The following is a 22,304-nucleotide window of genomic DNA, read 5'->3' as shown; positions in this document are numbered from 1 at the left end:
TGTGTGTGAAAAAAATCGGGACATTTTCCACCAACCCAACTAGTTTTTTGTCAGTTGACATGGACACCATATTAGTGTACCGCGCCCTCTTGCGTGGCTTGACGCAGTGCCTTGCTACATTCGGAACGGTGGACGAGATGTACTAAGCCTTGAAAAGTAATAAAATGTAGAGTGATAAAGCACCAGACAATCAGCTCCTACCTGTCATTTTTCAAACACAGACTATGACATGACATATAGGAGATGATTGGCTGGTGGTTTATCACTCTCCATTTTATCACTTTTCAAGCTTAGTACATCTGGCCCAGTATTATTTTCTCCCTTTATGCCCACTGGAATGGTACATTTTAAAACTTGGTATAAAAATTATGAAAAACTCTACTTTTGACCATGTCGCCCTAATGTATGTCAACCTTTTTGACTGTCAACCTTTTTACTTTTGACCTAGTGACCGCATACTATTTTTTTTTTATCCTGTAATTTTCCAGAGTATTTATTGTATTGTAACCTTCTCTTTCACTGGTTAACATTGTAGACAAGGCCCTGCCCTGAATAATCACCTAAAGGGTACATATTTGTTAGCCTTGGCATTGTTTTGCAGTACATGGCAGACATTAATTTCCAGAAGAGAAAATGTTTTTTTTTTCCATGTTTGCTTTGATGTTGCACAATGTTCAGTTTACAATAGGAGACATATTGAGATCTAATCTATCACTTCTTGTTATTGGTGTTGTCACAGTGAACCAGTGTCCAAATAATACAGATGGATATTTGTCCCTGCATTCAACATGTTAATTATGCACTGTTTATTTCTCCATTTGTGATGCTATAACAATGGAATGCTGTGTAGATACTAAACATCTGTGTTCTGAGTAAAGCACTGTCCACGGTACGTTGAATCTTTTTCAGGCACTGGATTAATGGCCATTTAAACAAAATGTTGTGGAATTCTTCTAAAAAAAAAAGTGCTTGTTACGAAAAACAAATCAGAAATGATGTAGCTACATCACCGATTTTTAACCATTTTGAAACGGTATTCTGTGAGGTCTGAAAGGTGCAAAGTGATTTTACCGTTTCCCCCCCAAAAAACGGTTTTTGGAAACGGTAAAAAAGCAGACCCGTCTTTTTTGGTGTCAAAACGGATCTGAAATGGTATTCCTACCCCCCCACCTCCCCCCTGGGCAGCGCAGGGAGGGGAATAATTGTGCTGGGGGCAGGGGGTCCCTACAGTGTATGCTATATCAGTGGCGGGGTCCCTGCAGCTACTAGTTCCCATACGCTGCAGGGACCCCGCCACTGATATAACATACACTGTAGGGACCCCCTGCGCTGCGCTGCCCAGGTAGGATCCGTGCTGCGGGGCTGGAGGACCCCCAGGCAGCCTCTCTCCTCCCTCGCCGCTGCCCCCCCCTGTCCATTCCGTGCGCACGAAGACCACGGCCAGCCTCCCTCGCCGCCGCCGCTCCCCCCCCCCCCGTGTCCATACCGTGCGCACGAAGACCCCGGCCAGCCTCTCTCCCTCTCGCCGCCGCCCCCCCCTGTGTCCATACCGTGCGCACGAGGACCCCGGCCAGCCTCTCTCGCCTGTATCGCCGGAGACCGGAGTGCTGCAGATAGCCGGCTCCTGCGGTGAGTGTTTTGGGGGCTCTCATTCAGTCCTGCTCCCCGTGCACTGTGGCCGGTCCGGGGTCGGGGGGGGGGGGGGCGAGAGGCTGCCCACGGGTCCTCCCGCAAAACTGATTAAGGTATTGGGGGGGTCCACTCTATGGTATATAGAGTGCGAGGCTGCCCGTGTGTCATCCAAAATCATATGTCATCTCCCCCCCCCCCCCCATTCACTATCACTATCGCTTTCACACCGCAAACCTGCTTTAGACCAGGTATTTAGGTGCGGTGTGAAAGGGGGTAAACTGCTTCTGACCCGTTTTAAAAAACGTTTTGAATACCTGGTCTAAAGCAGGTTTTGCGGTGTGAAAGCAGCAATAGTAGTTGTTGAGGTTGAAAAAAAGACCTAAGTCCATCAAGATCTCCAGAGGTCAAAGTTGGACTGGGACCAAAAATTGGCCCTGGCATTTTAAGCACACAGGCCCACCTGCTTTATGACACACCGTAATGCCCAATACATATAAGGCTGCACAATCCGTTATGCCCATTACACATGGTGGTACGCACCGTAATGCATGCCCATTAAACACTGTGCCTTTGTCCATCTACTTAGGGTAATAGTTACTGGTTCATGGATATATGCTTAATATGACTTTCAGGGTCCTCCTGAATAACACTTTAGGGGCCCACAGTCACTGTGTCACACTATGGAATTTAACAATTTTTTTTTTTTCACTACAGAACTTCCCATCAACAGGGCCAGGGTCTGCCTAACAATGTAAAAGATCCCTACTACAAGCAGTCTGGTACCATGTTTTAACTGAATAAATTAACTAATGGCAATCATTCCAGGCAGGGTGTAAATGTACCATGTGTGCTGCTAGCAGAGTCGCAGCTAAGTCACTCTGAGTCTGCAGTGTGGGCTGCAGCAGCCCCAGCCAGCCAGTCAAGAGAGATCAGGTGCTGGCTTGTTTCACAAGACCTGGACCTTCACATGTCTCTAGTCTGCCTAGATGGCGCCTGCCCAGCCGCTCAGCTCCTTCTGCCTGTGCAGTTTGGGAACTTGGAAGGTGGGTAGCAGGTCAGTCATGAAGCAACTGCGTCATGACGTTCTATATGCAAATGCCAGCCGTCCAACTGTCCGCTCAGTTCTGCCTCCACACAACCGCGTCGGCGGCGCTCAGACTGGAGGCTTAGTCGTGGTCGCGTCATGATGTCAATATGCAAATAACGTGGCCTCCCGCTCAGCCAAGAGGCGGTGCTTTAAGTTTAGGTAAATAGATGGAGAAATCGGCCCTTCTGGCATTTGCCAGATGGCCAGTCCGGGCCTGCCTGAGGTGTATTTAGCCCAGATAAAGTTATTGCACATCTAATAATAAACAAGGAACCCAGATGATCCGAAATGAATAGCCTATTAACTGCTGAATACACTACAGTTCCTTATAAAATTATGGCTCTAACGCTTGATACTTTTTTCAGCTAGACATATGAATCTTTTTAAACATATTAATTGAGTCTGCCATCACAACCTTCTCAGGCAGAGTATTCCCTAACTTAACTGCCCTTACTGTGAAGAAACCCTTCACTTAGTACGAAACTTCATCTCCTCTAACCTTAAATGATTACCTTTTTGGTAGTGCTGATCACTATACCGTTTACTTATATAGTGGTCTTTTGAACATATATTCATTTCCAGATATCCTGAATCTGAGAATATTGCTCTCATTGGAATCTGCATTGTTGTTGTTTGACATTTTGTGCTAAATGAAACTTCAATAAAAATGATAAAAAATAAAATAAAAACGGTAATAGATGACCATGGGCGAAATGTAATAGGGTGTGATTTTTGGACATGTGCGATTTTGGGTCAAAAACGGCCGAAATCGCACATTTTCCGTGAAATCGCACTTTTAGAAGTGCGATTTTTAGTCACATTTCAATTCGCATCCAGATGTTTTCCCATTATAAAGTATACAACTCGCAAATGTAATAGGGTGTGATTTTTGGTAAATGTTACCAAAAATCGCAAAAAAAAAGACCAGGTTCTGACAGGCGAATTTGACAGAACCATGCACAGATCATTGAGATCTGTGCATGGTCCTGTTAATAAAAATGTGTAAAAGTGTTTTTATAAAAAAAAAATGGCGTAGGGTCCCCCCTCCTAAGCATAACCAGCCCCGGGCTCATTGAGCCGGACCTGGTTCCAAAAATACGGGGGGACAAAAAGCATAGGGGTCCCCCGTATTTCTGAAACCAGCCCCGGACTCTTGGACCGGTCCTGGTTCCAAAAATACGGGGGACAAAAAATCTGGGGGTCCCCCGTATTTTGAAACCAGCACCGGGCTCCAACAGCCCACGGTGTCATGCCACAGCCGGAGGACACTTTTTATACAAGGTCCCCCGGCCAAAACATGAGCACCGTGGCTGGTCAGCCTTGGACGGGGTACCTGGAGGAGTGGGGACCCCCCCAATAAAGGGGTCCCCCCCCCCAGGCTTCACCCGTCCAGGGCTGAAGCCCGGGGCTGTCACCGGCGTCCGTGGCCAGTGGACGCCGGCCTGATAGGGTTAAATCGATCATACGTTACATTGCTTTATACCGGAGAACTACAAGTGCCAGCAGACCTCCCCCGCATGCTGGGACTTGGAGAACCACAAGTCCCAGCATGCGGGGCATTAATGGGCCCGCTGGGACTTGTAGTCCACCTGTAAAAAGAATGTTTATAAAAAACACACACACAGAGAAGTAAAAGTTTATTACACACACACCTCACTTTTACACCAGCGTTACTTACCATTCCTGGATCCAGCGCTGGTCTGGCTGCTTCACGGCCGGCTCCCCCCGCACTGACAGGCAGCGGGGAGAACCGGCTTTCTCCGTTGCCTCTAACAGCTTCTGTAGCGCTGTCCCAGTGCTACAGAGGCTGAGAGCGCGATTGGCTGAGCTATGCGTCTCCATGGAGACGCATAGCTCAGCCAATCAGGACTGAGCTATGCGTCTCCATGGAGACGTATCGGCCAATCGCGCTCTCAGCCTCTGTAGCGCTGGAACAGCGCTACAGAAGCTGTTAGAGGCAACGGAGAAAGCCGGTTCTCCCCGCTGCCTGTCAGTGCGGGGGGAGCCGGCTGTGAAGCAGCCAGACCAGCGCTGGATCCAGGAATGGTAAGTAACACTGGTGTAAAAGTGAGGTGTGTGTGTGTGTGTAATAAACTTTTACTTCTCTGTGTGTGTGTTTTTTATAAACATTCTTTTTACAGGTGGACTACAAGTCCCAGCGGGCCCATTAATGCCCCGCATGCTGGGACTTGTGGTTCTCCAAGTCCCAACATGCGGGGGGTGTCTGCTGGCACTTGTAGTTCTCCGGTATAAAGCAATGTAACGTATGATTGATTTAACCCTATCAGGCCAGCGTCCACTGGCCACGGACGCCGGTAACAGCCCCGGGCTTCAGCCCTGGACGGGTGAAGCCTGGGGGGGGGGACCCCTTTATTGGGGGGGTCCCCACTCCTCCAGGTACCCCGTCCAAGGCTGACCAGCCACGGTGCTCATGTTTTGGCCGGGGGACCTTGTATAAAAAGTGTCCCCCGGCTGTGGCATGACACCGTGGGCTGTTGGAGCCCGGGGCTGGTTTCAGAAATACGGGGACCCCTATGCTTTTTGTCCCCCGTATTTTTGGAACCAGGTCCGGCTCAATGAGCCCGGGGCTGGTTATGCTTAGGAGGGGGGGACCCCACGCCGTTTTTTTTAAAACTTTTTTTTTTTTGCACAAAATCGCATTTATGAAAATGCGCACATTTTCATGACTGAAAATGCGCACATTTTCATGACTAAAAATCGCCCGAAATCGCGGCAAATCGCATTTTTTGCCGCTAATTCGCATCTCATTACATATGCGAATTCGCGGCAAAAAACGCGATTTTTAAAGGTGTGATTTCTGGCGAGTTTGGAACTCGTCCAAAAATCACACCCTATTACATTTCGCCCCATGTGTCCTTTGTACAGACATCATGGTAATCCAATAAGGTGATAGTTCTCTTTATTGACCCTTAATGACCCCTTGACCCTTTGTAATAGGATAAAGGAAGAACCAGATCATTTGTATCCATTTCAAGTAGCCAAGCAAAACTGATCATCTTAAGGGGCCTACACACGGGCAGATGCTGAAGTGTCTTGAGCGATGCTAGATCGCTCAGAACGCTTCAGCAAGATCGCTCAGCACACAGTGATGTGTCAGTGCTGTGTGTTAAGCGATCTGTCAGGGCCAGTGTTTTCCGGTGAGAACACTGGCCCTGACTGGTTAATAATCTAGCATGGTGCATATTAATCGCCAGACAATAGTGATGCACGGTGCCACACATTGCTAATGCTATGGCCCATATGCATGTAGCGATGTAAGGGCGTTTTCTAAGCAATCTAGTGAGATCGCTTAGAAAATGCCCCTAAATCGCTACATGTGCAGGCCCCATTAGCCTTGCCCTATCGATGCATCCAGGAAAAGAACTCTAGGGCCAAAAGTCAATTTAACGTTGGTATTTAAACAACAATACAATGCGCAATTCTAAATTTGTCAGAAGCGTAGAATTTAATCTATAAAATGATACCTCATTTATCGATTTTTGGTTGAGTGCGAAGGGAGAAAAAAGGATTGTCACCAATAATCCCCTTCTAGAAATGATATATTGATCATATCCCCTCTTAAACGCCTTGTATAATGTAAGCATATCTAGCTAGCTTAGCTAACCAGTAATTCCATACCCTTTTATTAATTTAGTTGCTCTTCTTTGAACCTTTTCAAGTTCGAAGATGTGTGTTTTTTAATTTATTTTTTTAATGTAGTGGTGCCCAGATATATACAGCAAATGAGGACGTGCCAATGATTTTATAAGGTGGTAAGATTACACTATCTTCCCTTGTCTCTGTCACTTTTTGTGCAAGCTAATACCTTGCTGGCCTTTACTGCTGCTCTTTGACCTTGAGCACTGCAGTTAAGTCTCTTGTCTATAAGCACCTCTAAATCCTTCTCAATTCATGATTCTCCTAGTATTTTCCCATTTAAGAAATTGGTTTCTTGTCCTAAAATGCATAACCTTATTGATTGTGAGTTTGCAAGCAGGGCCCTCCTACCTCTGTCTGTTTGTTTCTACCCAGTTTTTTTATCACTGTTTCCAAGCGCAACGGAATATGCTGTGCTATATAAGAAACTGTAAATAATGAAAAAATTTATCAATATTAATCCTCATTTTCCATTTTGATGTCCAACCATCCAGTTTATTAAGTCACTTTGTAAAGAGACCACATCTTGGTCTGACTTATTTGCGTTACAGGGTTTCTTATCATCTGCAAAAATGGACACTGCTACCTAGAGCATCTCCTAGGTTGTTAATAAAAATATTAAAAAGGAGTGGCCCTATTACCGAACCTTGTTGTACACTACTTAAAACTTTAGACCTGGGGTAGCCAACCCTAGTCCTCGAGAGCTACCAACAGTGCATGTTTTGCAGGTCTCCTCACAGAATCACAAGTGAGCTAATTAGCTCCATCTGTGGATCCTTTAAAATGTGTCAGTGATTGAGTGCACCTGTGCAGCAGCTAGGTTGTCTGTAAAATGTGAACTGTTGGTAGCTCTCGAGGGCTAGGGTTGGCTTCTACTGCTTTAGACCATTCAGAAAAAGTTCCATTTACAACAAATCTCTGTGCTCCCTATTTTCCAGCCAATTCTTATCCCGATTGCAGAGGTTGTTTCCTAGACCTAGGTCCCATATTATACTGATCAACCTCATGTGGGGCACCATATTAAAGGCCTTAGCAACATCTATGTAGACAACATCTACTGCATTGCCCAGGTCTAGGTTCCTACTCACTTCCTCATAAAAGCTAATTAAGTTAGTTTGACATTACCCATTCCTCATGAATCCATGCTGGTTCCGACTAATCTTTTTGTCCCTCATGAAATCATTATTGCTAGCCCATATATTATCCTCCATTAGTATTGGCATCATTGATGTTAGATTTACGGGTCTCTGTGTTTTCTTAGTTTTTTAAATAAAGACAATACGTCAGCAATTCACCAGTTCCTAGGCATCGACCATCAAGCCTGATTAAATAGAATAATTGAAAATGGCCTAGCTATTTCTGAGCTTCATTCCATTAGAAGCCTTGGGATATGCGGTTTATTAACACTTAAAAAAAATTACAAACACAGACCAATAACCTGCAGAATGGCAAAGTATGCATTACTTTCCAACACGGCTGTGGAGTCAGTCAACTGAGCTCCAAAACAGGAGGTCCACACATGAAACTTCCCTACTACTCTCCCCAGCATGCTACCCACTGCACATACAGCTCAGAGCAGCTTGAATCTGGTGCAGGTTAGGCCTGAACCAAGGTGGAATGAGTGCCAAGGATCCCCCCACATTAAGCACCTACGCTTCCCATGATGTCCCTTGCTAGCTGGCACCACTGCGCTCTGAAAAAAATTCCAAGGGGAGTGCAACATCAAAATGTACCTGGGTAGAACATTTATAGTGGGTACACATGGTGTGATTTTGCTTGTGGTTTGATCCTGATTCGATTGGTACAGATCTGCACTATATATTCTTGCCTGACAAGACTATTTTTCTATTCAATTTACAATACACAGGAGCACGCATTGAGCTCGAATCTGCATTGAATGTAGAAAAGAAAAACAATTCGATTTTGCTTATAGAAGCAAAATCTAATCGAATAGAAAGTAGTGCATATCTCACCATGTGTACCCTCTATGACCCGTATTCGATCTGGTTTGGTTACAGTGTTCACATTCGATTTATTTTGACTATGTATTACAGATCTGTAGTATATAGTCTCGTCTGCCAAGACTATTTTTCTATTTGATTTAAACTACACGGGAGCATGCATTGGGATCGAATGTAGGAAAACCATTCGATGCCCTTTCGATTTTTCTATTGAATTTCTTTTCGATTTTGCTTCTCTTCTTTGCCCCTCTTATTTGTTATCACAGTAATGTGTAAATGTGATTTGTTGTAATATTCGGACGAGGGGGTGCTACCACTGGACACGGATTAGAGTCGATTTTAATGGGAAAGAGAAGAGTATCACTGTGTGGTGCACATAAAAGAAAAACGAATACAATTTAACTTTTATTGGAATTAATTAATAAAAGGTTGCGAAATATTGACTTAAAACAAACATGTAGGATATGGACAGTGTAATAAAAAGGATACTAAATCCTCACGCATTGGGTCCCCCAATATGTTGGGGAAGGCTCAACAGTGGGGACCCACTGCGTGAGGATTTAGTATCCTTTTTATTACTGTCCATGTCCTACATGTTTGTTTTTTGTCAATATTTCGCAACCTTTTATTAATTAATTCCAACAAAAGTTACATTTTATTCGTTTTTCTCTTATGTGCACCACACAGTGATACTCTTCTCTTTCTCATTAAAATATTATTGTATTCATCCTTCTCGTTCGAGAGGTGGGATTTAGGCACTCCCTCAATACTCAGCAGTTTGCTTTAGCCTCCAGACCTCAGTGTGTTCCTCTTCTCTCTCTTTCTTCCATATATTTATTTTATGTCATCAGGAATGAAGACAAATATGAATCATAAATTAAATTTTTGGCCAGTTCCATCCTCAAGGATTAAGTAGCAATAATACTAACTGGAGTGAATCAAATCACATAGCACAATGCACGTAACATGCAGTGTGCAAGTATCCACAAGCTTTCTACTTTATATTTATTTCTGTACCTGGAGTCAAAATTTTTTGGTACTTGTTTCCTAGCACGGCCACACCGATTTACATCGGGGTGGTCGTGTCGGAAAAATCGTGTCGATCGCATCGCATGCGATTTGGTCGCATGCGATGCGACCGACCGATTTTCGACCCGATTTTTTCATTGAATGAAATGTAAATCGGGTCCCTGGGACCCGATTTTACATTGGATTCAATGTAAAATATTCCCAACCCCCCCAAATTTCACGGCGTACACCCACCCCACGATAGACGCCATCCTGAAGCGTGGCGAGCGCAGCGAGCCCGCGAGGGGCGGCGGTGCGCGTCCTCCGACCTTTTCATTCCCCTACTATCCACGTCGGCGTGGAGTTGAGAATAGAATAGTGTGGCGAGCGCAGCGAGCCACCGAGCCCGAAGCGTGGCGAGCGGACGCGTATACCTGTGAAGTTATACGCGTCCCCTCGCGGGGCTCGCTGCGCTCGTCACGCTTCGGGCTCGGTGGCGCGCTGCGCTCGCCACACTATTCTATTCTCAACTCCACGCCGACGTGGATAGTAGGGGAATGAAAAGGTCGGAGGACGCGCACTGCCGCCCCTCGCGGGCTCGCTGCGCTCGCCACGCTTCGGGTTGGCGTCTATCGTGGGGTGACGACGGGGACATCTATAATGTGAAATGGGTCATATTGGCCCATTTCACATTTTTCACATTTTTTCACATTAAAGCCTATGGAAAAATCGGGGGCATCGCGTCGGGACCTATGTTAATGGTCCCGACCGACGCGATGCCCCCGATATTTTACCTTTCCCGACACGATTTCAATGTTAAAATATTTTTTAACATTGAAGCCTATGGAAATATCGGGGGCATCGCGTCGGTCGCGTCGGGACCAATGTTAATGGTCCCGACCGACGCGATGCCCCCGATATTGTCTCCTAGCCGGCAAAATGGACCTGATTTCAAAGGAAATCGGGTCCATCGTATGGATCGTGTACCTTAACTTAAAGGTACACGATCCATACGATTGTGGCCGTGCTAGGAAACAAGTACCAATTTTTTTTTCCCTGCAATGAAATGCAGGAACATAGCAGACATGTAGCAACTCTGCTTAATTATATAATGCTGTGTCTCAAATGGTCTGACTAAAATTAAACAGCAGTTCTCATGATATTCTGGCTGCCGGCATCCTGAAACTCAGGATGTCAATGGCATTCCCACTAGAAGTATCCACAGGAGATCCCCACATTTGTTATTCTATTTTGGCCCTATGTCCCCCTACCAACTACTTGTAACATTAGGCAAGGTATCCTAATAAAGGTTGCTCAGAAGGTTAGAGTAAATAAGAGCTAAATTGCCTCTTTTCTTCAGGACTTAGCTTGAATATGTAGATGGTATGTCAAAAGCAATATAACAATGGGAAATGATTTCTGTCACTAAGGAAAACATAACTGCACTATGGGTTGCTCTGAACAAATTTTTATGGATCATTTCCCTAAAAGTATAGATCTCAAGATGCCTATCCTATCAAGTATTTTTTTTTTTTTTTTTTAGGAGAGATCATTTCACTCGCCACCAAGTCTGTCTCTGTTAAGCACATAGATATTCAGGGCCTCGTACACCATTAGAGGTACAGTTAGGGAGGAATAAAAGTAACAATTAAGTCTACAAAGGTCCGATCCTTGTAAGGCTTGAGAATTAGGGTTGCGTGTACATGAAAATGAGGGATATGAGGAGTTATCCTGAAAAAGTTTAAGCAAGGTTTGGAGAAGCTTTTAGTGAGTTTTAGTATAAGCATCCGGTCCTGGCGAAAATGTCTATTTGATATTGAGTACGTTTTGGGAGCTCTGCTTTCTCCAATAATCTAGTGTGTGGTAGTATTAAGGGTTTTGTGGTGTATAGGTCAGGTGGTCATGGTTGGTGGTAGGTCCACATGTGACACTGTAGTACGAGGAATTTTGAATGTCCTTACAGCTTTAGAAATGGAATGTCCAGTCAGTCAGGCACCCAATATCATGCCTCACTCGAATAACGATAATGAGCAGCCTAGCCAGTGTTTAAAGTGGCCCATGAGCTGTCCAGCCCAGAAAGCAGTACTCACTAATGGTTCATGATAATTGAAATCTTACAGATGAGGACATTACATTGCTGTTGGCAATGATATGCATGCAGTCTGCACAGGAAGTATGATCTCACACTGAGACCATCCAAGCCATATGGGACCTTTACCAAAACAAACTGATTGGGCAAGCTGGTTATGCTTATGAACATTTGAGTAGCAGAATAACTGAAGCCTCAGACTATCAGCCCTTAGTCAGACTGCTGTTTTGGTACTTACCGGCACCTTTATGCAGGGGCAGCAAACCAGATGCAACAGCTCCCAGGCTAAGGGCTCAGTTAATCTAGCAGCCATTAGAGCAATTGTGTGTACCAATGGGCCATTTTAGAGGGCGCCTATATCAGTGTGTCTGTATTGACTGGCTGGGAGGGACTGTGTGTGTGTGTGTGTGTGGGGGGGGGGGGGGGGGGGCTCATGCTACATAACGCAGTATGGCCCTCGTCCTGAGATAGTAGAGAGAGACTGTGCTGTTATTTGCCAATATGTCAAGCCTGTATGCTCCTCTACCTGCTATAAATAAATAAAAGATCTTTATATATGTCTATGTGATTTTTGTCGGTTATACATATACATAAAAACACACACACACACACACACACACACACACACACACACACACACACACACACACACACACACACTAGAAAGCACACTCAAAGCAAATGAGAGAGAGAAAGATGTAGTTTCATTTGCCAGCAGATGAGTGTTTCGGTGACAGACACTAGACATATAGCTAGATAGACATATAGATAGAGAGATAGATGATAAATGCGATTCTGCAAATTGCTTGTAGATATACTCGTTTTAGTCCAAAATGCAGTCATTTTTACTATTTTCCACTAATTCAAGTTTTACTGTTTAACAATGTTGACCCTGCATCGGTCAGAAAAACCATCTAAAAATTGCCACGTTCAATAGGTATGTCGGGATTTTTTGGCTACCCGAAAAATCCGGGCATCATTATTCCCCTTTTTTAAAGTGTTAACTTTTCTGTTTTATTGGGTATTCTTTTACAGTATACTGACATTCTTATGTGTGCCCTATGTAGGTGGGATGCAGGATTACAACTATCTGTGGGGAAATTGTTTGGAAGTGACGTTTGAGCTATCTTGCTGTAAGTACCCACCTGCTTCTGCATTGGCCGAGGAGTGGGAGAATAACCGAGAATCTCTTCTCACGTTTATGGAAATGGTAATGTGATTAATTACATAATGTTTTTTTTTGTCTAGATAATTGTTTTTCATTTTGACTTAAATAATGGGTCCTAATAACCACTGTCCTAGATTAACAGGATGTTCCCTGCAACTGACATTATGTATTACAGTGTAATTTTTTTTTTATATTAAACTCTATATAATCTCTTCCTAACTGTGGTATAGCATAATTAACTTTAATATATCCTTGTTGCCAACAGCAAAGTAATTAAAAGCAAACATGAATGTATTACTCTACATGAAATACTCTAATAGAAATTTTCAGAAAATTAAACCACTATTTAATATACTGTTGTCTGGCCAATCTGTTGGTCCCCATGATGAGGTGTAATTAAATTGTCCTGGTTAAAGGTGTAGCCTTTTCGATATGTCCATAAACAATGTAAATTACTGTAATATCGCTTGCCAGCGATAATCGGTCGTTTTCGTAAAATGGCCAAAATATGTTGCCTAGTGTGCACCCAAAATAAGACCGATAGCCCACTGTCTTTGGGCTTCCTCCACTGGGGAGCTCACTAAATCCCTAACACGCTATATATATGTGGAGTATAATAGTCTCTTGTCAGGAATGTGACAGAAATGGGTCTTAATATAGTGGAATTCAGTTCTTAGTTACACTTTAAGCCAAATGCAGTGGTCCAAACCCTAAAGATCAGGGGTATTGGGTCCAAAGCAAATTGTCCCCTCCAAATTGGCAACCACCTCCAAAGAGAAAGTCACCGATTTGGAGGCGGAGTAACTGAATTTATCATCTAACACTGATTTTTCTGTCAGTCGGACTGAAGCAATTCACCGTTTACTTCCATGTGCATGAGGCAAGTGAATGTTGACTCACACTATGCTGAATTTAAACTATTAACACCTTTCTCTGATTGCTAATTAGTAATCTTTTTCCGCCATTTGTTTCAGTATACTAAGTTTTTTTTTATGGTCTTCCTTTTTTGGGGGGATTTTATTGTGATAAAACATTTCAGGTTTTTTACATGGATATAAAATGCTACAGTTTTGTTTCAATAGTTTTATTTAATGTAATTGTTAGATACACCTGACATGTGGCTATACTCTATTTGTCTGTGTGCTATTTATAAATTATGTTAATACATTTGAATCACCGTGCTTTTGATACTGTTGTAGTAGATTGTAACAAACAGGCACCGGTGTCTCGTGTTTGATGAGCACTTTCTCCGCACAGCATGTTACAGTTCTTTATGGTGATGTCCTGTATGATTCAGGTCAGGGCTCACAGAAGGCCACATCAGAACGATACAATGTTCTGTTTTAAGCCATTCGTTGGTGCTTAAATAGCTTTGTGTTCTGGGTCATTATCCTTTTGGTGGGCCCGCGACTTGAGAAAAAGCTTTCTGACACTGGGTGGTGTATTTTGCTGTCAAATACCATGATAGTCTGGATATTTTATTGTGTCCTATGCAGGAATGTAGCCCCCAAAACCTAACCATGCCGCCTATTTTTTAGTAGTTACAATAGTGTATTTACCAGCTATGCCACCAAAGAGTCTACTTTGGGCCTGGCAGATCCTAAGGGTTCTACTGACAGGGCTGAATCTAGGTGGATCACGTTCATGTCTGAGCATTTTGTGAAATTCCATTCAAGTCTTTTTTCCTTTTTTTTTTTTTATATATACTAGTCTTGCTATCTTTTTATTCTATGGTTGTTTTTCTTTTGTAGTCACGTCCAGAGTGGTTGCATGGACTTTAAACTTTATAATAATAATAACAACTGCAATTGTAGTCTCAGGAACATCATTATTTGCAAATGTAGTCTCCAGAACATCAAGCTGCTTGCACATGGTCCTTTATGCCGTGTTCTCACTGCGAGTGAGAAAGACACGGCTTTTACCCGGCATTAAAATGCCGGGGACTGACGCGCTGCACCCCCGTTCTCACTGCAAGGCAAATTCCCGGGTGAAGAAGTTCTACCCGGGAATTTGCCTTTAAACACGGGTTTTTCGGCAGTATGAACGGGTCAACCCGGGTCTGCATATCCGGATCTCAGACACGGGTAAAAAGAAGGGTTTTACCCGTGTATGAAATCCGGATATGCAACCCGTTCACACTGCCAAAAATCCTGTGTTAAAAGGGAAATTCCCGGATCTACATGCTAGACCCTGGAATTTGGCTGCAGTGAGAACGGGGTATAAGTCTTTCTTTTAACATGCTTGTCTATAATTTTTTTTCAAAGTCTTGTCCACCGGTCATCTGTATTTATCCCAACCTAGATGCGGTCGACCTTTTCACTAGCAAACTAATCAACCAACCCCATTTTAATTTGCTATTACAATTATATTCTAATATATTTTGCTTGTCAGTGTATATCTAACTAGTAATCCCTGTAATTTGTCACCAAATTAGAAATTCTTATGATCATTTAAATAAATATTTTGGGGTTTAACAAAAAAAAAAAAAAAAATCAGATTTCTGTAAAACCTTTTTTTAAATTTTCAGGTCTGCTTTGCATGTCTCTGTTTTCCCTACTGTCTGGCATTTCGGCCCACTCTGGCGCCATACATATACAATACAATAATTAATTCTTTGTGAAGAGATTCCATGCCATTGTTACTACAGGAGTCTGATTACCTGCAAATGTTCCTAATAGAAATATGTATGGCAGTTGTGTTACCACAGAGCACAAGTATAACACAATACCTTTACATGATAAGAGATTCCAGAAAATGCTGCAACGCATACAAAACATACAAGCTACTTGCAACCCTTCCATTTAATAGGTTTTTTTTCTACTTACCTGTTAATAATCAGAATAAATAAGTTGCAGACTAAAACCAGAAATATACACACAAATCCAGAGTTTTCAACTTATACTTAATTATTTAAGAATATTTTTTTGTTGGTTTATATGTTGAAAATATTTTGGTAAATCAAAATGTACCTAGTGTTCACTTACAGGAGTGTGAAAGTAAGTGCACTCGGGTTACTCAAAGAATAGAGTAACCTCTCTGCACTGTGTCCTAGCTGGCAGAGTAATGGGTCCACTATTAACCCCTTCCCGACATTGCCTTTTATGGTAATTTTTTTTTTTTTTCCCCTCCTTGCGTTCAAATAAGCGTAACTTTTTTAATTTTCCGGCTATATAGACACATGAGGGCTTTTTTTTTGCGGTACAAGTTGTACTTTTTAATGGTACCATTTACTATACCGTATAATATTCTGGGGAATCAGGAAATAATTCAATGTGGGGTAAAAAGAAAAAAAAACGCAATTCCACAATTTTGCGCTGGTTACGGTTTTTTTGGAGTTCATAGTTCGTTTAAAATGATGGGTTATCTTTATTCTATGGGTCGTTACGATTCCGGTGATACCAAACTTATATAGTTTTCGTTACATTTTACCACTAAAAAAAAAAATAGAAAATGTTACGGTTTTTCGAATTTGCGTCGCCATGTTCTGCGGCTTATAACTTTTTTATTTTTCCACCTACGGACCTGGGTGAGGGCTCATTTTTTGCGGGCTGAAGTGTACTTTTTAATTAATACCATTATGGGATATGGGCGACTTTCTGATCTCTTTTAGCTATTTTTTTTTGGGTAGGCGATGCGACCAAAAAACGTAGTTTTGGCGTTGGGGATTATTTTCCGTTTACGCCTTTAACCGTGCGGGATAACTAATGTTATATTTTAATAGATCGGACTTTTAGGAACGCGGCGATACCAAATATGTTTATTTTTTTTATTTTTTATTTATTTTTATTTGGGAAATGGGGAAAGGGGGGTGATTTGAACTTTTAATATTTTTTTATTTTTTTTTTATTTTTAAACTTTATTATTTTTTTTTTTTTTTACTTTTACTACAAGGCCCCCTAGTGTACTTGACCACTAGGGGGCGCGATCGCCTGTACTAGGTTCAGCCATAGAGCTCTATGGCTGAACGTAGTGATTTTATGCACTTCCTATTACATCCTGCCTCAGGCAGGATATGATAGGTATGCAGACACGGCCAGCACAGGGGTCTACATTAGACCCCTGGCTACCATGGCAACCGATCGGCACCCTCCGATCTCGCTGCGGGGGGCCCCGATCGGCGCCGGAGGGGGGCGCCCCCCCTCCGATCAGCTATTTAAGCACTGCGGTCGCTTTGCCCGCGGTGCTTAAAGGGTTAAACGGCCACGATCGGCGAACTCGCCGCTCGTGGCCGTGAGAGCAGGGACCTGGCTGTAATATACAGCCATTACCTGCTCTCTTTCTAGCCAGCTCACTCCGTGAGCTGGCTTGATTCCCCCTCAACCGACATATGACGTAAATGTACGTCATATGTCGGGAAGGGGTTAAAACTATGGTTAAAAATAGTTTAGCGCAATTTGTTCTTATTTACGAAACTTACATTTCTGCATTCAATGTGGATCAATGTGTATGTTACAAACATTCAGAATTCTGTTTCATATACCAATTTCAGAATTAAGCGTTTTAGTGCCAACATCTGAGATATGTCCAAAATATCCACAAAAAAATCCATAGTCGCTCACATTTGTTGTATAAATTCAAATAAAAATGTTGTGTAGGAAATATTATATTTCCTATCTAATTGACAAATTCACTTGGCACTCAAAGGGTTACATTTTATGTTCTTTTATGGGGCAAAAGTTGAATGGTCGCTAACCCTAAGAGGCTTACACTGACTTTTCCACTTATCGTTTTCACATGATATTGGCTGTAAAAGGTTATGTACAGCTAGTAGTTTAACCGATTAGTAATAGTATGCTGTATGAGATTTTGTGTGTAATTATAATTGGTCTCCCCTGTATTCAGGTGCACATAGGAGCCAAAGGCTTTGTACGGGACTCTGTTACTAAGAAAGGTATAGAGAACGGCACCATCTCTGTGTCAGGGATTGATCATCACATCACTACTGGGAAGCTGGGAAACTTCCAGCGATTACTAGCTCCTGGGACATATAACATCACTGCATCTGTTATTGGGTGAGTGATCATTTCCTAAGAAGAACCTTATGGCCGTGGATTTTGGAGTGGAACGTTGGTTTTGTTCAACTTTTCTAATAAAAACTATAACATACCAAATGTCAGCATGCTAAACTCTTATATACCTTCTTTTTAGTCTAAAACTTACAGAACGAGAAGGATAAGTCTGCACACTACTGTCTTAGACCTTTTTGTTTCTTTTTGTGGTGGGGGTGCTATCCTCACAACCGTTGGAAAGCTTGTATAAACAGAAGAGAACCCCTTCTTTTTCTTCTGTTTATACAAGTATTCTAAAACGTATTAATAAGTCTAAAATCGCCCCGTGTGTATGTCCCGTACTTTCTCCTCCAAAAGACTACAATGCATTATACCATCTCCGTATAGCCAATGCATCATTGTTTTACACAGTTCAGTAAAGATTCTTGATGAAGCTGAGAGCATCCAACACCATACAGATCTAGTCCTATGAATGAGGCAATCATTTCTTTAGATCAGAATAGACAAGTATCGGACATTAAAGAGTAGTTACACCCAGAGCCGGTGGGGTAAATTTACTAAGATGGGAGTTCTGTTTCAGATGGGATGTTGCTATGGGGCAACCAGTCAGAATCTACTTTATTTAGCACCTTTTAGAAGCTAAAAAGATAGAAGCGGATTGGTTGCCAATAGCAATATCCCCATCTGAAATAGAACTCCCTTCTTAGTAAATTTACCCCAGTGTAAAGGTGCCCACACACTAGAAAGATCTGCGATTGTAAGATGTGCGCATAAATTAGCCTTGAAATCTTTTTTTCCGTCCTGGACAAAAGATTTCAGGCAAGCGCACATCTTTACCAAAGATTTTTCTTAAGATCCCGTGTGCGTTCCTATGGATCTTTTGTTAAATCTTCTGATCTTTTGTGCAGCACGTAAGATCAGAAGATTCAGCTAAAGATCCACAGGAGCGCGCATCGGACAAAAATCGGTAAACATCGGACGATATATCGACCGATTTATCGGAAATCGGCCAATTGGCCCAAAAATCTTTCTAGTGTTTGGGCACCTTTAGGTTTCTAGGCACACTAACCAAAGCTTCACATTGCTACCCCTAATTCCCCAACGCACTCTTTCCATCCATTTGCCTACACCTATACTTGCATGTTTACCAAAGTCTGTCAGGTGAAATATTTATGTCAGGTCACACTTTTAATATGCACATCCTGTCTGTAAATGTATTACACTATATGTTGTAGAAGCAAAGAACTCAATATGCCATTAAACTTTGTTTTCATCAATCAATTCACCACTCACTGAGCAGCCATTGACCCATTTCTTCCTGGGAATGCAGGTATTACTCTTGTCAAGGGGCAGTATAAACTGATTACCCCGGCAACGGACACAGGACCCATCTACAGTATGTAGAGAGCCCATACCTTCTGCTGCTGTCTGCCATGCTATGCAGAAAGCAGTGCCAGTTGTGTAATATTGTGTGCCAGAGGCTGGGGGCAGCCCAACAGCTTCCAGAGTGCTGTGCTTGCTCCCAGCATGATGTGGGCAGCTTCTATTAGGAAGGGGTCATGTGAAAGTACAACTGTTGGCATACCTTTCTGTGAGTTTTCTATTTGCAGTTACATGAAGATGTATAATTTAACATAAGTACATCCTTTACATTTACTGGAATTTTGTGGTGACCGATGTTCACTTATCTACACCTCTCAGGTATCTGCCTCTAACTGTTCCTAATGTGGAAGTAAAAGAAGGGCCAGCCACTGTGCTTGAGTTCCTGCTTAATCCCACAGTATCGGTCCCAGTGCTTGACAACACCATAGACAGCACTACTGCTCCAGCACCTGCTTCCGAACCCCCAGTCACCTTAAGGCCTGAAAACCTCCCACCTCTTCACAAACCAATCCAGCCTCAAGACTTCCGCCATCACCACTATTCTGACATGGAGATATTCCTCAGGAAGTACAACAGTGAATATGCCAGCATCACACATCTGTACTCAGTTGGCAAGTCAGTGGAATCACGAGAGCTTTATGTCATGGCAATATCTGATAACCCACATGTTCATGAGCCAGGTAACCAGTCTCAGTGCTGTCCTATATCAAATGTTCTAATCATGTTGTAAGAGCATTGTGTAAGTTCAACACAGATTATACTCCTCTTTGCAAGTGACCTTTTATTTCTGCTCCTAATGTTTTGATCCGGAGTAAGTCTCCTGTATGCTCTTTCTTCATATTTTTTAAAGTAGTGTTTCAGTGTATCTGCTGTACACATTACATTTCACACTGCTTTGTTCAATATATCCAATCTTTATTTTTCTTTACATGGCCAACATTCGTCTCTTCCCATACATGATCTCTCATCTGTTTTCACCTTTGACACAAAGTGTGTTTTGCTCATATAGAAGATTACAAATATGATAATGGTGTTCTTGCTTCCCCAAATGAGTTTGGCTAAGGCCCGCATTCAATGTGGCTGACGAGGAGGTTAAACGGAGGCGATAGCCTAAAACAAACGTCCCTTGCCGTTTAACCCCCAGCCGGCTGCTCACCCTATTCTACATTCCGGGGGAATTCTCGCTGTCAGAGGAAAATGAGGTTTCCCCAAAACCTTGAGGCTCGTGGCTAATGCATTTAGCTGTGAGCTTCACTGTTTTAGTGGCCGCAAATGCCGTTTCCCTGTCACTGCAAAATCCTAGCCCCCTGGAAACTGCTTGTACAGGGGGTCAGTTGAATAAACCGTTGAATATACCCTTATGCGTTACGTTACTATTGAGTTCTGATTGCAGCCTCATAGGGCAGTGTACATAATCAGCAAGTCTGAGGTGAGTTTATGCCGCAAGGGTTGCAAGTTCTGCTTGGTTGCAAGGGCAACGGCAACTCATCCCCTTCACTTTTAATTAAATTCTATCTTAAAGTATTAAACTTTACTGATAGTTTAGTTATTGTTTTGATGCTTATCATAGGAAACATTAAGTGACGTGAGGGATTCTTTAGTTATATTATATCCTAAAATAATAATTACTGAGGTAAACTGCTGGGGCTGGAGAACATGGGAAAGTTTTTGCTTGGTTGCTTGCAGTTATGTTATTTCTCAGGATGACAATAAAAAATGTGCTGGTATCCCCATGCCAATTAATTAATTATCTTACATGTTTTACTTTGTAAATTAATTTGTCAAAATAGGTGTGAAAATTGCCAAACATTTTTCATCAGCAGAACGACCTGTAATGTTTAGCAATTTTTTTTTTTTTTTTTTTACACCACTTTTTTTATTTACGTTTATATAACAAATATGCTGGCATTTTTAGAGGTTCTTTTTAAAATCTCAGAGATGTTGATGCTCAAAAGTTTAAAATTACCATTCACTTATCTATTTGCATCAAATTCTAATCTTCCTATTCCAGGTGAGCCGGAGTTCAAGTACATTGGTAACATGCATGGTAATGAAGTGGTAGGACGCGAGCTTCTGTTGAACTTGATAGAGTATTTGTGCAAGAACTATGGGACGGACCCTGAGGTCACACAACTTCTTCATACCACCAGAATTCATATCATGCCATCTATGAACCCTGACGGATATGAGAAAGCACAAGAAGGTAATGGATTTATTTTACTCATTTTTCTCGCTGTTCTGAAAATGTGCTGGAGCCTTGAGGTCAGGGGGGTAGCGACTGGAGTGGGGGGGCAATGGGAGGGTGCCGCTAGAGGTGGTTCACAGCTTGAGGCACCACTGGCTCACACCTACCTGCTGGTGGTATATCCGGGACAGCCCACTGCGGCAGCACAGCTGAGCCACGGGCATATCACTGAAGTGGTTAAGTAGGCTGACATAACCCATCCAGATTATTTAAACTTCTAGCACAGGGGCATCCGGTGTTTGTGGAATGGTAGTTGCGCTTGTACTGCATACACTGCTTGAAGTGCTGGGAGATCTGTCCATCTCTCTGAGGGGGTTAGGCAACACCAGTTATGTTGTCCAAGACATTGGTGACCTTTTTTTTAATGATTATAATCAGGTAATTGATGAAGAGTTGTTTTACATTTTTACTTTCCATAAATTAATGTAGGGTTTCACTTGGGTTAGTAGATAAGATACATGCGTGAGAGCCACCTTACAAATTTGATTTGTGTATGCAGTTGTGATCTATAAAATGAGTTTCTTCTGTCCCTTTCTAAAACTCCTTTCGTAGATAAGTGATAGGTAGGTTATTTTCTGATTTAGTTCTAAACCAATTACACAAAGTTCCTTTTGTACTTTCATTCCCAAATTACAACCGGGTACAAACTGCCTTTGTTCACCAACTTCTTTCTGTGCAGGGGACCGTGACGGAGTTGTCGGCAGGAACAACAGTAACAATTATGATCTTAATCGCAATTTCCCCGACCAGTTCTTCCAGATTGTGGACCCTCCACAACTTGAGACTTTGGCAGTAATGAGTTGGCTGAAAAGTTACCCATTTGTTCTCTCTGCTAATCTCCATGGAGGTATGTGGGTTATTAGTTTGCTTAAGCAGCACAGTCTCAGGCACTAAAATGAAGTGATTTACTAGTTGAGTTTTACGAACTTTGTGCATGGACCGTTACTATCAAATCTTCCTGTCCTCCATAACCTCTTTAACTCTTTATTTCCCATAGTACTTCATCCACATTAATCCCTACTTACAAAGTGTACTTGTAGGTAAAACAACAATTGTACGATTACT

At 42.5% G+C, this 22,304-nt stretch overlaps 1 protein-coding gene across 1 annotated transcript in view; it reads left to right on the top strand.

Moving 5' to 3' along the window:
• The window catches only part of CPD (carboxypeptidase D), an 83,859-nt gene that overhangs the window by 34,635 nt on the left and 26,920 nt on the right, over positions 1 to 22,304 (top strand). Inside the window, exons 3-7 of the mRNA XM_083172295.1 lie at positions 12,502 to 12,644; positions 17,445 to 17,614; positions 19,313 to 19,674; positions 21,006 to 21,197; positions 21,919 to 22,086. Coding sequence (XP_083028421.1) covers positions 12,502 to 12,644; positions 17,445 to 17,614; positions 19,313 to 19,674; positions 21,006 to 21,197; positions 21,919 to 22,086 — 1,035 coding nt within the window. The remainder of the gene's footprint in view (positions 1 to 12,501; positions 12,645 to 17,444; positions 17,615 to 19,312; positions 19,675 to 21,005; positions 21,198 to 21,918; positions 22,087 to 22,304) is intronic.

Source organism: Crinia signifera, chromosome 2 (genome assembly GCF_055691185.1).
Source record: "Crinia signifera chromosome 2, ASM5569118v1, whole genome shotgun sequence".
NCBI classification, from domain to species: domain Eukaryota; kingdom Metazoa; phylum Chordata; class Amphibia; order Anura; family Myobatrachidae; genus Crinia; species Crinia signifera.
Note: the sequence above shows the minus strand (reverse complement) of the source record. Positions and strands in the feature narration are given on the sequence as shown.